At 45.6% G+C, this 12,323-nt stretch overlaps 2 protein-coding genes across 4 annotated transcripts in view; one reads left to right on the top strand and one right to left on the bottom strand.

Annotated features, from left to right (window-relative positions):
* Positions 1-12,323, top strand: part of PLPPR5 (phospholipid phosphatase related 5) — a 755,539-nt gene that overhangs the window by 95,151 nt on the left and 648,065 nt on the right. The window lies entirely within an intron of this gene.
* Positions 1-12,323, bottom strand: part of PLPPR4 (phospholipid phosphatase related 4) — a 105,976-nt gene that overhangs the window by 36,275 nt on the left and 57,378 nt on the right. Inside the window, exon 3 of the mRNA XM_029618582.1 lies at positions 8,610-8,739. Coding sequence (XP_029474442.1) covers positions 8,610-8,739 — 130 coding nt within the window. The remainder of the gene's footprint in view (positions 1-8,609; positions 8,740-12,323) is intronic.

Raw genomic sequence — 12,323 nt, 5'->3', positions numbered from 1 at the left:
TACCCTATTATTATGTTACAATGTCCTAAGGCATCAATAGCTACTTAAATGCAGTTTTCACTTTAGATATATCGAGGCCCATGGCAGAAACTTGGTCTCCTGATCCTCTTCCTCTTCCCATCCCCTATCCCCTTCCCGAGTCCTATTCCTCCTCTACTTTCCCCCCAATATCCAGCCCTTGAGTTTGCCCCCTGTTGGATATTCTCTCGTTTCTGCCTCCCCCCTGTCCTGGATCCTCTCCTTTTTTCCTACCTTCATAGCCTCTTCCCAGATCCTATCCTTCTTTTTGCCCTTTGACCCCTTCCCAGGAACATGGCCCTTTCCCAGATTCTCTCCCTCTTTCTCTTTGCTTCCTCCGTGGCACCTTCCCTGGTCCTCTTCCTCCTGTTTTCATGGTCCCTCCCCCTACCATCTCCCCTCTCTTTCACCTCACCTCATTTGGCTGGCTGAAATCTGTCGGTGGTGGTGGTGGCAGTGGCAATAGAAAGGAATATCAGCCAGTGTACTATGAGCTGGTATGCGCTCACAGGCCCTGTAGTGACCATGCCCCTTGCATGAATATCCTTGGTATCAAGGAAGCCTGTGCAGGATGTGAGCATAAGGCTCCCACAGGGCTTGTGAGCTTTTGAGGCTCTTCAATGATTTTCACTCCTATTGCGGACTCATCTAGCAATGGGCTGGCCATTGACTGTGCACAGTGTTTCTTCTCCAGGCAGGCCCCATGGGGTGCCCTGTAGCACTGGGACACCGGACGTTGCCCTGGTTGTCCCACTTCCTTTCCAACTTAAATGTCAGTACCCTTTCTTACATTTTATAGTTTTCTGTCTAGAGACTGAGGTTTTCATCTTTCAGTGGTTTACCTCAGAGCTGTTTCTCATGGTAGCTGCCTGGAATAATCATCTACTTTTATAGTTAAGTGGCACATCAGTAAAGAGGACAATAGACCAATTGTTAGAATTTCCCATCCTGATTTCTGAGAAAACCCTTCACAGCTTAATGTGACTGTCATAGTTTTTCAGTTGCTAAAATACTAACTGCAGGTATATGACAATAGATTCATTGTGTAAAGTAAGAGGAAGCGTAATTTGATTTAAAAAATGTAAATACTTGCATTATAAATCAGGAGCCATGGGTGAACTGCATCATGGCTTGTTTAATATTTTAATTCAAGTATTACTTTTTTTTGAATGAAAAAAGGAAAGCAGGTGGTTGTGGCATAATAAGATACCAGTTGCTAGAGTCAGGAGATGTGGGTTCAAATCACACCCTTCTCAGGTTTCTTGATAAGAAGAAATGTATTTTGTCAATGTCTAATTATCAAATCTACAAGCCTTGTGTTAAAAAAGAAGAGAATCTTATTGATGAGGTGGGGAAGGGGACAAAAAGCTTATCTTGTATACTCGTCTATCCAAGATAGTAGCGTAACAAGGAGAAAGACAAAAAAGAGATTATCCTGGATAAGGAAAGATATCTTACATGTAATCACACTCTATGGCTGGTGGCTGGCAGCTGGGCTATACCTTTGGCAGTGTGGACAGATTAATTGGGCAGATTGGATAGGCTCATTAGTCTTTTTCTGCCATCATCTACCATGTTACTGTTACTAGGTAGGGGTTTGCTATATGAATCATTTTATTGAAAATAAAGACGTTCCACCAAGAGCTAAAGGAGCTTATTTTTCTGCAATGCATGAGTGTGTGCATCCATTGTATATGCACGTGTGTGGATTTGAAACCCCACCACCACTGTCAGATTCCTCATATCTCCCCTGACATATCCAAAAAATTTCCTGTGGCTGGGGCACCAAACAAAAAAGTTATTAGGTGCACACACACACACACACACACACACACACACACAATATCACAGTGATCTTATGTGTCTTCTTCTTTGGAATATCTGATGAATTAGTTAGATGATGGAAAATATGATAAAGAAGTGTAGCAGATTACCATAATTCAGGCCCTTGAATTTAGTAGGTTTTGTAGCCTTATAAGGAAGAGTGAGTTGTGTAGGGGTCTTAATGATGTGTTTTGGACCTGCTACAAGGGAGTTTCAACCTGTCAAGGACTGTAATCTGCTGAAACATAAAAATGCTTCAATAGCCCTGTGTGTTCTCCTGTGAAGGACAAAAGTTCTGAAAAAACCAGCATCCAGCACTTGCAGTGTTAACAAGTTGGAAAGTGACTGTACTGTTTAGCCGGCCCAGAGAACAGCACTTATATAAGCAGCAAAGGAGGAAGCAAAGGGAATGCTGGGAACCAGACCATGTATGGTTACAAAGGCACATTTTTCCTCTCTGTGTGTGAGAGGGCGGGGACCAGCAGCAGTTGGAGACAGGTCCCAGAGTGAGAGAGGAGTGAATGTGGCAGCTCTGTAAGCAGCTTTTTCTTCTGAAGAGCTAAATATCAAGCAGGAGGGACCGGAGTCTGTGCTCTAAAGAATTAGAGGGACAGACAGCTGTTCTTGCCTCATAGCCGAGCCCCGTGCACAATATCAACAGGGAACAAAGGAGCCAGGAGTTAAGACATCAAAAGTCTTCCTTTCCAGAGATATCCAGGCCCAGGAGCTCCATGGCTGGATCACCCTCCTGAGAGGCTGAGTTAAGTAATTTAAACTTTGCAAAGAAGGTATTTTAATAGCGGAGGGAGAAGGTTTCTTTCCTTTTTCCTTTTGTCCCAGATCCAGTATCTCGTGATTGCTTCAGCCTTTCAGCCGAAGTCAAGTATAAACCCTTGCTGCAGGTACAGCCCATGAGATAAGGCTGGGAAAGAAAAACTGGTGGACCTTGCTCTTTTCTGTAAGAGACTGAAACCAGGCCAGCTTTCCATCTAGTGTCAAGTATACTATTTGGGGAAGTTTTCCCAGGAAAGAGAGGTCTCTCATACACTGCGGTACTCATCTGTTTGGTTGTCATCTAGCTACTCTGCCATCAATAGAGACTCCATCATTGTGCTGATTTTTTTTCCTCCTTACAATTTTGTGTTTGGGGCAGGGTGCACCCCTTACAAACTGGTGACATTGGGGTGGATTTAATTTTTCCCCCCCTTTTGAGTACTCGGGGAAAAAGACGTTGATTGTTTTGAAAGTTGTCTGCTTGACTGCCTTTTCCCCCTTTGACGGTTCTGCTTGCGTTTCATATTTCTTTATAATCCATGCAAGTATATTGGTTGTCTTGCCAATGGATCATCCCCATTGTTCCTCCTACATTACTTGATTTAAGATAAGAAAACTGCAAGTTTATTGTTCTGTGAACTGTTATAGCAGATGTTGGTATCCTATGCTTCACTACTGTTTTATTTCCCATTCACTGTTCTGGTTGGATTTACTATCTACTTACAGAATCTAGTAATCGGATTAATTACTTTTTATTCTGGGGTGATGATTGTACCTGGTCTGTTGGCACATGATTGGGGTATCTGGGTGACCAGGACATTGTCTCAACCCCTGAAGGTGAATCACTTTAGTGAATATAATTTCCCATGTTGTACTCCCCACCCTGAGCCTAGGGCCAATTCATTGTCTAGATCAATGGAGGAGGGGGTAGGGGGTATTGCACTGGAGGTGGATCCTTAGCCTAGTGTGGAGTGGAGGAGTAGCCTAGTGGTTAGAGCTCTGGACTATGAGCCAGGAGACCAGGGTTTGAGTCCTGCTGTCACTCCTTGTAACATTGGGCAAGTCACTTTACCCTCCATTGCCTCAGGTACAAATTTAGATTGTAAGCCCTCCAGGGATAGGGAAATACCTACAGTACCTGAATGTAATCCATTTTGAAGCACTGTGAAAAGTGGAATAAAAATCTAGTTTAGTAAAGATTTTTGCACCCTGCAGGTGGTTGAAAAGTTCACTGATAAGTAGCAGTGGGTACCAGTCCTTACGGGTTACTGCATTCAAACCTCTGTGGTCTATGCATGATCTTAGACTGCCATCCTTTTTCTTTACAAATAAGAACCCGGCACCGGCCGGGGAGGTAGAGGATCTTATGAACCCTTTGGCTAAATTTTCTTTGATGTATGCCGACATCGCTTGAGTCTCTGGGAGTGAAAGAGGGTATGTTCTGCCCTTGGGAGGCGTGGCTCCTACCTGGTGCTACACCAGGTATGGGGCAATTGAACTACCAAAGCAGAGGCAGGATATCGGCATTCTGTTTGGAGAACACATCTTTAAATTCCAGGAATGGAGCAGGTAACCCGGGAAAGGTTGCAGAACTTAAGACTGAGGGATAGATGCCTTGATCTTTTTCAAAACTTTTTATTGAAGCAGAGACGTATTCGTAAAAATGCCCGACTCAGGCCGAGTTTCGCAGCTCAACAGCTGCTGCCTCAGGGGCTACAAACAAACCATACAATAATCAATCATACAGAATAAATAGCAATATCCATTTGTCTTATAAACAACAATGACATCCAAAATTTAATAACATCATTAAGATCTTATAAATATTAAAAATATTTTTTTAAAAAGATAAAAAACACTTTTTAAACATCCTTAAGATTGCATTTCATTGTTAATTTTTAAATAATGGTTTGCACATCTCTTCTAGTTGTTTTTGCATTGCTGATATACAATTACTGTTTACTGGATGATACTACACCACTGTATTTTACTCATGACTTTGGAGTGTTTGAGGTAAATCATTAATTTTTATAGAATGATATGAAATAGTTATTTGATGATACTACACTATTGTATCTCATTCAAGACTTTGGAGTGTTTGAGATAAATCATTAATTTTTACAGAATGATATGAATTAGACTAGTTATTTATTATGGTATGCTATGTGTGACCGTAACCACTTTATTCATTTAACTATTGATGTCGCCATTTTTAAAAATGTGTTTTGAATAATTTCATTATTTATTCACTATTTATTAGATCTTAAGGATGTTTAAAAAGTGTTTTGAAAAAGATCAAGTCATCTATCCCTTTGTGTTTACCTGACGGCTATTATAGTTCGCCTACCTCTTTGTTTTCTTGAACTTAAGACTGATATAGATGGAGACACTTGCCGTAAACACTGGGTCTGGCATCGAGGCCCCCACTGGGTGAGTTGCAGGGATTGCCAGTCAAAGTGCGTTGCATGTAACTGGAGCCAAGGAAGTCCAAGGACTACGGAGTGTGGTGTTCGTTTCAGGATCAGGAGGGAGATCTCCTTGTCATGAAGAGTCCCAACGGTGAGGCAGATGGCCAGGGTACGGTGCATGATACGATCAGGGAGAGGTTCCCCCTGAATTCAGGCAATACGTAAGAACATAAGAACATAAGAAATTGCCATGCTGGGTCAGACCAAGGGACCATCAAGCCCAGCATCCTGTTTCCAACAGAGGCCAAACCAGGCCACAAGAACCTGGCAATTACCCAAACACTAAGAAGATCCCATGCTACTGATGCAATTAATAGCAGTGTCTATTCCCTAAATAAACTTGATTAATAGCCGTTAATGGACTTCTCCTCCAAGAACTTATCCAAACCTTTTTTGAACCCAGCTACACTAACTGCACTAACACATCCTCTGGCAACAAATTCCAGAGCTTTATTGTACGTTGAGTGAAAAATAATTTTCTCTGATTAGTCTTAAATGTGCTACTTGCTAACTTCATGGAAATCTCCCTAGTCCTTCTATTATTCGAAAGTGTAAATAACCGATTCACATCTACTTGTTCAAGACCTCTCATTAGCTTAAAGACCTCTATCATATCCCCCCTCAGCCATCTCTTCTCCAAGCTGAACAGCCCTAACCTCTTCAGCCTTTCCTCATAGGGGAGCTGTTCCATCCCCTTTATCATTTTGGTTGTCTTTCTCTGTACTTTCTCCATCGCAACTATATCTTTTTTGAGATACGGCGACCAGAATTGTTCACAGTATTCAAGGTGCGGTCTCAGCATGGTAGTGTCACATCCAATAGTTGAACTGGTATCTGAAGGAGTGTGACAATCTCTTCTAAAATGAAATTTCCACTTGCCCCAGTGTCCATGAGGGAGGTAGTGTCAAATGAACGGGACTCCCTGAGGAGGGAGACTGGCAGCAACAGTTGAGGGCCGGAAACTGTAGCGCCCAAGCTCGGGATCCCTGCCAGGCTCAGGCTTTGGAGTTTCCCGGATGCACTGGACAAGTCTGGAGAAGATGGCCGGAGCCACCACAATACAGGCAAAGGCCAGATTTTCTTCATCGGAGACGTTCTTCCGGAGTCAGGGAGCCACGGTTGATCTGCATTGGTTCCTCGGGAGTTTGAGGGGCTGCTGGTAAGGCCTTCAACCGGGGGCTTGCAGAGCGGGGTGGCCGTAGGGCAGGAGGTCGAAGATCCCTTACCTCCTGATGCCGTTGCCAAAGACGGTAATCGATCCTTCCGACCAGAGAAATCAGGTCTTCTAGAGATGCAGGGATCTCCTGGGCTGCCAACTCATCTTTAAGGATAGGAGACAGTCCCTAGAGGTAGATTGCCCACAGGCAGTCCTCCTGCTATCCCAACTCTGTTGCCAGAGTTTGGAATTCCACCGTATATTTGGCTAGCAGGTTGGAACCTTGACGGAGGTGGAGAAGGTGGTGGCCAGCGACTGCCTGTTGGCCTGGGTCCTCGAAGGTGCGTTGGAAGATGGAGATAAACTGAGTGAGCTGGTGTAGAATTGTGTCGGAGTGCTTCCAGAGCAGGGAAGCCCATACCAGGGTCTTCCCCTCAAGATGTGAGAGGATGAACGTGATCTTTGTCACTTCACCTGGGAAGAGCGAAGGTTGCAGTGAGAACTGCATGTAGCATTGATTAATAAAACCTCGACAGAGACGAGGATCCCCATTGAAATGGGGTGGAGCTGGGAGGGCCAGCGGTGCCTGTGAGGACAAGGTATGGGCAAGAGCCCCTGGGTTTGCCATGGCTGATTCCTCTAATTGAGAACACATCTTTTCCATGGAGGAGGCCAATGCTTCCATGATTCGTTGTTGTTCATGGACACAAGTGATCAGACTGGGGATGGCCTGCAAGGCCAGAGACTCTGCCAAGTCCATGGCCTTGGCAACCTGTTGCACTGGAGGTGGACCTTTGGCCTGGTGCAGGATTGGTATGCCCCTCTGGTCAGACCCAGAGCGCCTGCCACCAGGAGTTGGAGCACATGAGGCGACAGAGGCTAGCTGGAACTTCGTCAATAACAGTCCGAGTTTCCGCAGGTTGAACCCTTGGGTACCCAGACTGCTGGACTTAGGTGGGCCTCAGAGGGTATCCCAGAGAGGTAGCGGAGAGGTGTGACCACCACTAATAGGGGTGCGCAGATGATGCAGAGAGGATGGACCAGATCTGAACTGCAGACTCCGGAGGCCTCAGGGAGGTAACAGTTCAGGAAGGCTCTCCGGGCAGGTTGGAGGAAGGCCACGGGCAGAGTCCAAGCAGATTGGTCTGGTGGTCACAGAAGGCAAGAAGAGGGTGTCCAAGTGAAGTGCAAGGGTCAAAACCAGGGTATCTATCCAGAAGTGGTGAGCCAAAGCAAGGGTCAAATCCAAGGTCAGACTGAGCGTAGTCAAGGCAAGCAAGGGTCAGTTCCAGGCTGCAGTCAACGTGATCAGAAGGCAGGCAGAGGTCAGTTCCAGGCAGCAGTCAACATGGTCAGAAGGCAGGCAAAGGTCAGGTCCAGGCAGTGGTCAGTACCAAGAATCAGTCCAAAGGGTACTACCATGGAACGTGGAGCAGGAACAAGACAGATGCTGGAAGACATGGAGGACTGGAACACGGAGACGCTGGAACAAGGAGACACTGGAATGCAGGATCAGATGCAAGGAACAGGCAAACTAGTACACAGAGGTGTCGCCCCAATTGCCAAGGTGAGGTTCTGGGGACAGAGCCTCGCCCTTTATACTGGGGCTGTGTGTTGTCATCAGGATGCATCCGAGCCGGGTTTTCCGTGCTTGGCCCTTTAAAAGTAGAGACATCGGCTGTGCACGTGCCTAGGGGCAGGGCCGAGGAGATAGAAGACGCGGAGCCCCTACGGGAGCTCCGCTGAGAGGCCTGTGGCATGGAAGAGACCGAGGATGCCTGGGGAGAGCGTAGGGGACTTCGGGAGCTGGTGGCAGCGGCAAGGCTGGAGCTGGTAGAGGGCAGCACGAGGTGAGCAGGGCAGACTGCGGCACCAACGCAGCTGGGACGCGCAACAGGGGGGCCACATAAATAATATTTACCGTTTCTGTTTTTGGGAGAAATCACCAATTCCTGCAACTATGGGGAAAAAAAAAGCTTAGTAAATCAGGCCCTAAGGACTCTTCTGTGCGATTCAGAAGTGTGCAAAAATTATTCGAAGTGCATAATTCCCTGAGCTAGTCCAGAATGAGAATACCATGAGTTGAAGATCTCCAGATAATCATCAGTTTACACAGCTATGTATTTTGCAGAAGTGAGGCCTAAAAGATCCAGTACCTAAATATTGATACTGGCTTATTTATCAATTTTATCGACTTGCTCAAGTAATAAATAAAATAAATATTTAAATTACATTGTTTAATTGCTAGTTTTAATCAAGGAACTAATTAGATTCTACAATTTGAACAAGCACACTTTCAAAGTTAAAAGCAAAATTTCTATAATGAGTAAAACTAGATTTGAAGGCATTAGTGTCATGTTACGACCCACCTATAAATCTGACAGCTCTTCGGAGGAAAGAGTTGAAGTTGCAACCTCCTGCATTGATGTTGGCTTCTGCTCCCATCCCATTTCTTCTTTTAGCCAGGCAGCAGTAGAGCACTCCTTCTCCCACCATAATCTAACACAACCAAAGCATAAATTTGTGAGTCTGAAATGAGAGATCCGCACCTAGATGGCTGCAATATAATCCTAAAAGACTTTTTTACACTAGCTAACTGAACAATTGGCATTAAAGTGTTTTCACTGTATTCATTCCTTCCAGTACATTTACAACATGCTCTTAACTCAGCTCATGGAGGAGGGTGAGTGGGGGAAGAGGGGATGAAGAAGGAGAGGGAAGGCAAAGGCCAGAGCTGAGGCTCAGGCACTACAAAGTACATTTTCAAAGGGGTTATGTGCATAAAAATAGCAAATACACGTGTAAGTTGCATGTGGTAGGATATACTATGTATGAAGATCGACAGAACGCACGTATTTTGTATTTTGTGCATACATTTTAGTGGTAGAAAAAAGGGGTGGGATAAATGCATTCTGGGGTGTGGTTCAGAAGTACGTGCAATAGGTGCTATTGGGTAAGAGATTTACGCGCATGCATCGCTGACCTTATTCGTAGAATTTTACACCTGCTCATTGGCTCACCCAACCGAAATCGGACTTGGCTGCAGTTTTTGGGTGGGAGGTCTGTGTGAACTGGTGCGAGTTCAAGGTTAAGTGCTAGAGGGTCTGGGTGAACTGATAGAGCTATCATCGAGCTGGTGATTTCAAGTATGCACTCAGGCAAGCCTTTTCAGACGGCATACTTTATAAATTACCTGCACATAACTACTTTTTACACACCTAGAATCTCTGCCTGTATGTTTATAAAATAGGAAAAGAAAGTTTGTGTTTTCTTGCATTGGAAATATATGTACATACTGAAACATTTGCACATTAGAGGCAGAACTACGCTGTATTTTAGAAACTGTGCAGCTTCCGTTGCACGGTTTATAAAATACTAGCATAAATCTCTGTGCGTCTGCTTACATGCATAAATAGGCTGCCACAGATAGGTTTGAAAGTTAGACTCTGTGTGTAGCTATCTGAGCTTTCCCCTCCCCCCTTCTAATCCCTTTTCCAGTTTAGTTCAGCCACCATAACCGCAATCCTTGGGCTGAAAGACAGAAGCCAGCTAGTATGTGTAATTATTGAATCTGAATGAGAGCGGAGATTTTTAAAGGGATTCTTGGGGGCAAACAGGTGTTTGCCCGCAAAGAAAGCCCCTTTCAAACTGCTTCCCTCCCCTCCCCCCCGAGTGCTGGTAAAAGTACACAGGTTGTCCCTGTGGGGAAAGCGGAAGGTGCTGGGGTCGTCCTGGCAAAGCCCGCACTGAGGGTTTACTGTTAACTTGCCCTGCGTACTTCTTGGCGGGGAGATTGCCCCTGCAAATTCTGCAGGCACGTAACTGGGCAGCAAGACATTTGAAAATTAGCAGGCAGACCTGTGGGCAAAGTACCCTCCTGGGGTCTGCAATCTCCCTGTGGGCTTTGAAAATCTGGTCCTGTAAGAACAGAGGTGACACTAGGTTTGCAGTTTAAGTGTCAGTTTGTCATATTTTTGTAAAGATCTAAAATAACACATATGTATCAATTAGAGGTTGGTTGGATATGCTATTACAGAACATCATTTTTGTGTTTATATTGCATAAGTCAATAAATAAATATCTAAAAATATATATTTTTTATTTTATTTAAGTTTTTTTATATACCAACATTCAAGACGGTAGTCCCATCATGCTGGTTCACAAGAAACAGGGGTGCAATTATTATGGAAGCAAGCACTTCTAAACATGTTTGGTACCTTAACGTTTGTTGTTCACTGTATTTCAAATAGGGTTTCTGTTTTTAGGTTTTTATAAATTGTAAATTTAGATGTTTATTTTCCAACTAATTAGGGGTTTTTTTGAGGGAACGAAATATTGGTGTTTTCAAGGGCTGAAGAACTTTTTATGGTTGAATCAAATACATATGTTTCTTCAAAGTACGGTATCAAATGCATACATTTCTGTTACACAAATGTACTGCCATAACAAAACAATATGGGGCGGATTTTCAGAGCCCTGCTCGCGTAAATCCGCCCAAAACCGGGCGGATTTACGCGAGCAGGGCCCTGCGTGCCGGTAAGCCTATTTTACATAGGCCTACCGGCGCGCGCAGAGCCCCGGGACTCGCGTAAGTCCCGGGGTTTTCGGAGGGGGCGGGCCCGAACCGTGCGGCGTTTTCGGGGCGTGTCGGGAGCGTTCCGGGGGCGGGCTGGGGGCGTGGCTACGGCCCGGGGCGGCCCGGGGGCGTGGCCGCGCCCTCCGGACCCGCCCCCAGGTCGCGTCCCGGCGCGCAGGAGGCCCGCTGACACGCGGGGATTTACGCCTCCCTCTGGGAGGCGTAAATCCCCCGACAAAGGTAAGGGGGGGTTTAGACAGGGCCGGGCGGGTGGGTTAGGTAGGGGAACGGGGGTAGGCTGCGCGGCTCGGCGCGCGCCGGCTATACAAAATCCATAGCCTTGCGCGCGCCGATCCAGGTTTTTAGCAGATACGCGCGGCTCCGCGCGTATCTACTAAAATCCAGCGTACTTTTGTTTGCGCCTGGAGCGCAAACAAAAGTAGGCTATTCGCGCTCCTTTTAAAATCCGCCCCTCTGCGTATTCCCCTACCCACCAACACATGTCCACACACCTAGCACTCTACCCCAGACGGCTCCTGCACTCTTCCCTCCCTAACACTCCCTCTCCCCCTCAGCCTAACCTCACTGCTCTCTGACTCTGCACCCTTGTTCATTCTTTCCTTTTACCACTAACTCCATTGCTCACTATGGGAACAGCTGTGCAGTGGAGCCAGCAGGAGGGAGACAAAAATGGAAGTTCATCAGATGCTAAAAGCTTGTGTAGCTGAGGAATTGTCAGTTCAGAAAAGGAACAAAAACAGACTACAGAGTAGAAGATCTGAGGAAGGAAAAGGGAGGGGTAAGATAATTCTATGTTTTTTTCTGATGTTTATCCAGTAAAAAACAATTTAATTTTTTTCATTGTGGTTATTTCATTGGTTAAGCCCTGTTGATAAAATAATGTAATAGAGCTAGTTTTCAAGAATGATTTATAGTGCATCAAATTTGATGCATATCGTAATGGAAGTGCAGGCTTGCTTTATGTTTCTAAAGCTATCCTGGAGCTGTATTATCTTCATGGGCAAGATGATGCAGCTGCTGTCTTGCTCATCATGCCCTAAGATTGATGTACACAGTGGGAAGGAAAGATACTGCTTCTGGTGGTGTCGAAAGTGCAGTATGGTATATAATAGAGTCAGAATTTGTACCAGTGGGCCAGAAAAATGCCATGATCAGGATTTATTGTCTTCCAAGACAGGCCCGTCACGACTGGGTGTGTATAAAGTACATTTGTACTAGGCAGCATACCTGGGGGGGAAGAACGGCGGCAGCAGGAGAGGCTGCAGGGCCACTGGTGGAGCCTAATCCACTTATGGCAGAAGGAGAGGCCCTGGCATTCCCTGTAATATCTGTGAGTGCCCTAGCATAACCTTTCCCATGGGTGTACACAGCTTCCACTCTTCCCCTCTCTCAGTGGAGGAAGGCCGGTGTGAGCTGTGGTGAAGCTCATCCCACCATGGCCTGAAGTCAAGAGGAGGCAGTATGTGTGAGAGAGAGCTTGTGTGTC

The sequence above is a fragment of the Rhinatrema bivittatum genome, chromosome 10 (assembly GCF_901001135.1).
Source record: "Rhinatrema bivittatum chromosome 10, aRhiBiv1.1, whole genome shotgun sequence".
Taxonomy (NCBI): Eukaryota; Metazoa; Chordata; class Amphibia; order Gymnophiona; family Rhinatrematidae; genus Rhinatrema; species Rhinatrema bivittatum.
This window is presented reverse-complemented; position numbering and strand designations above follow the sequence as displayed.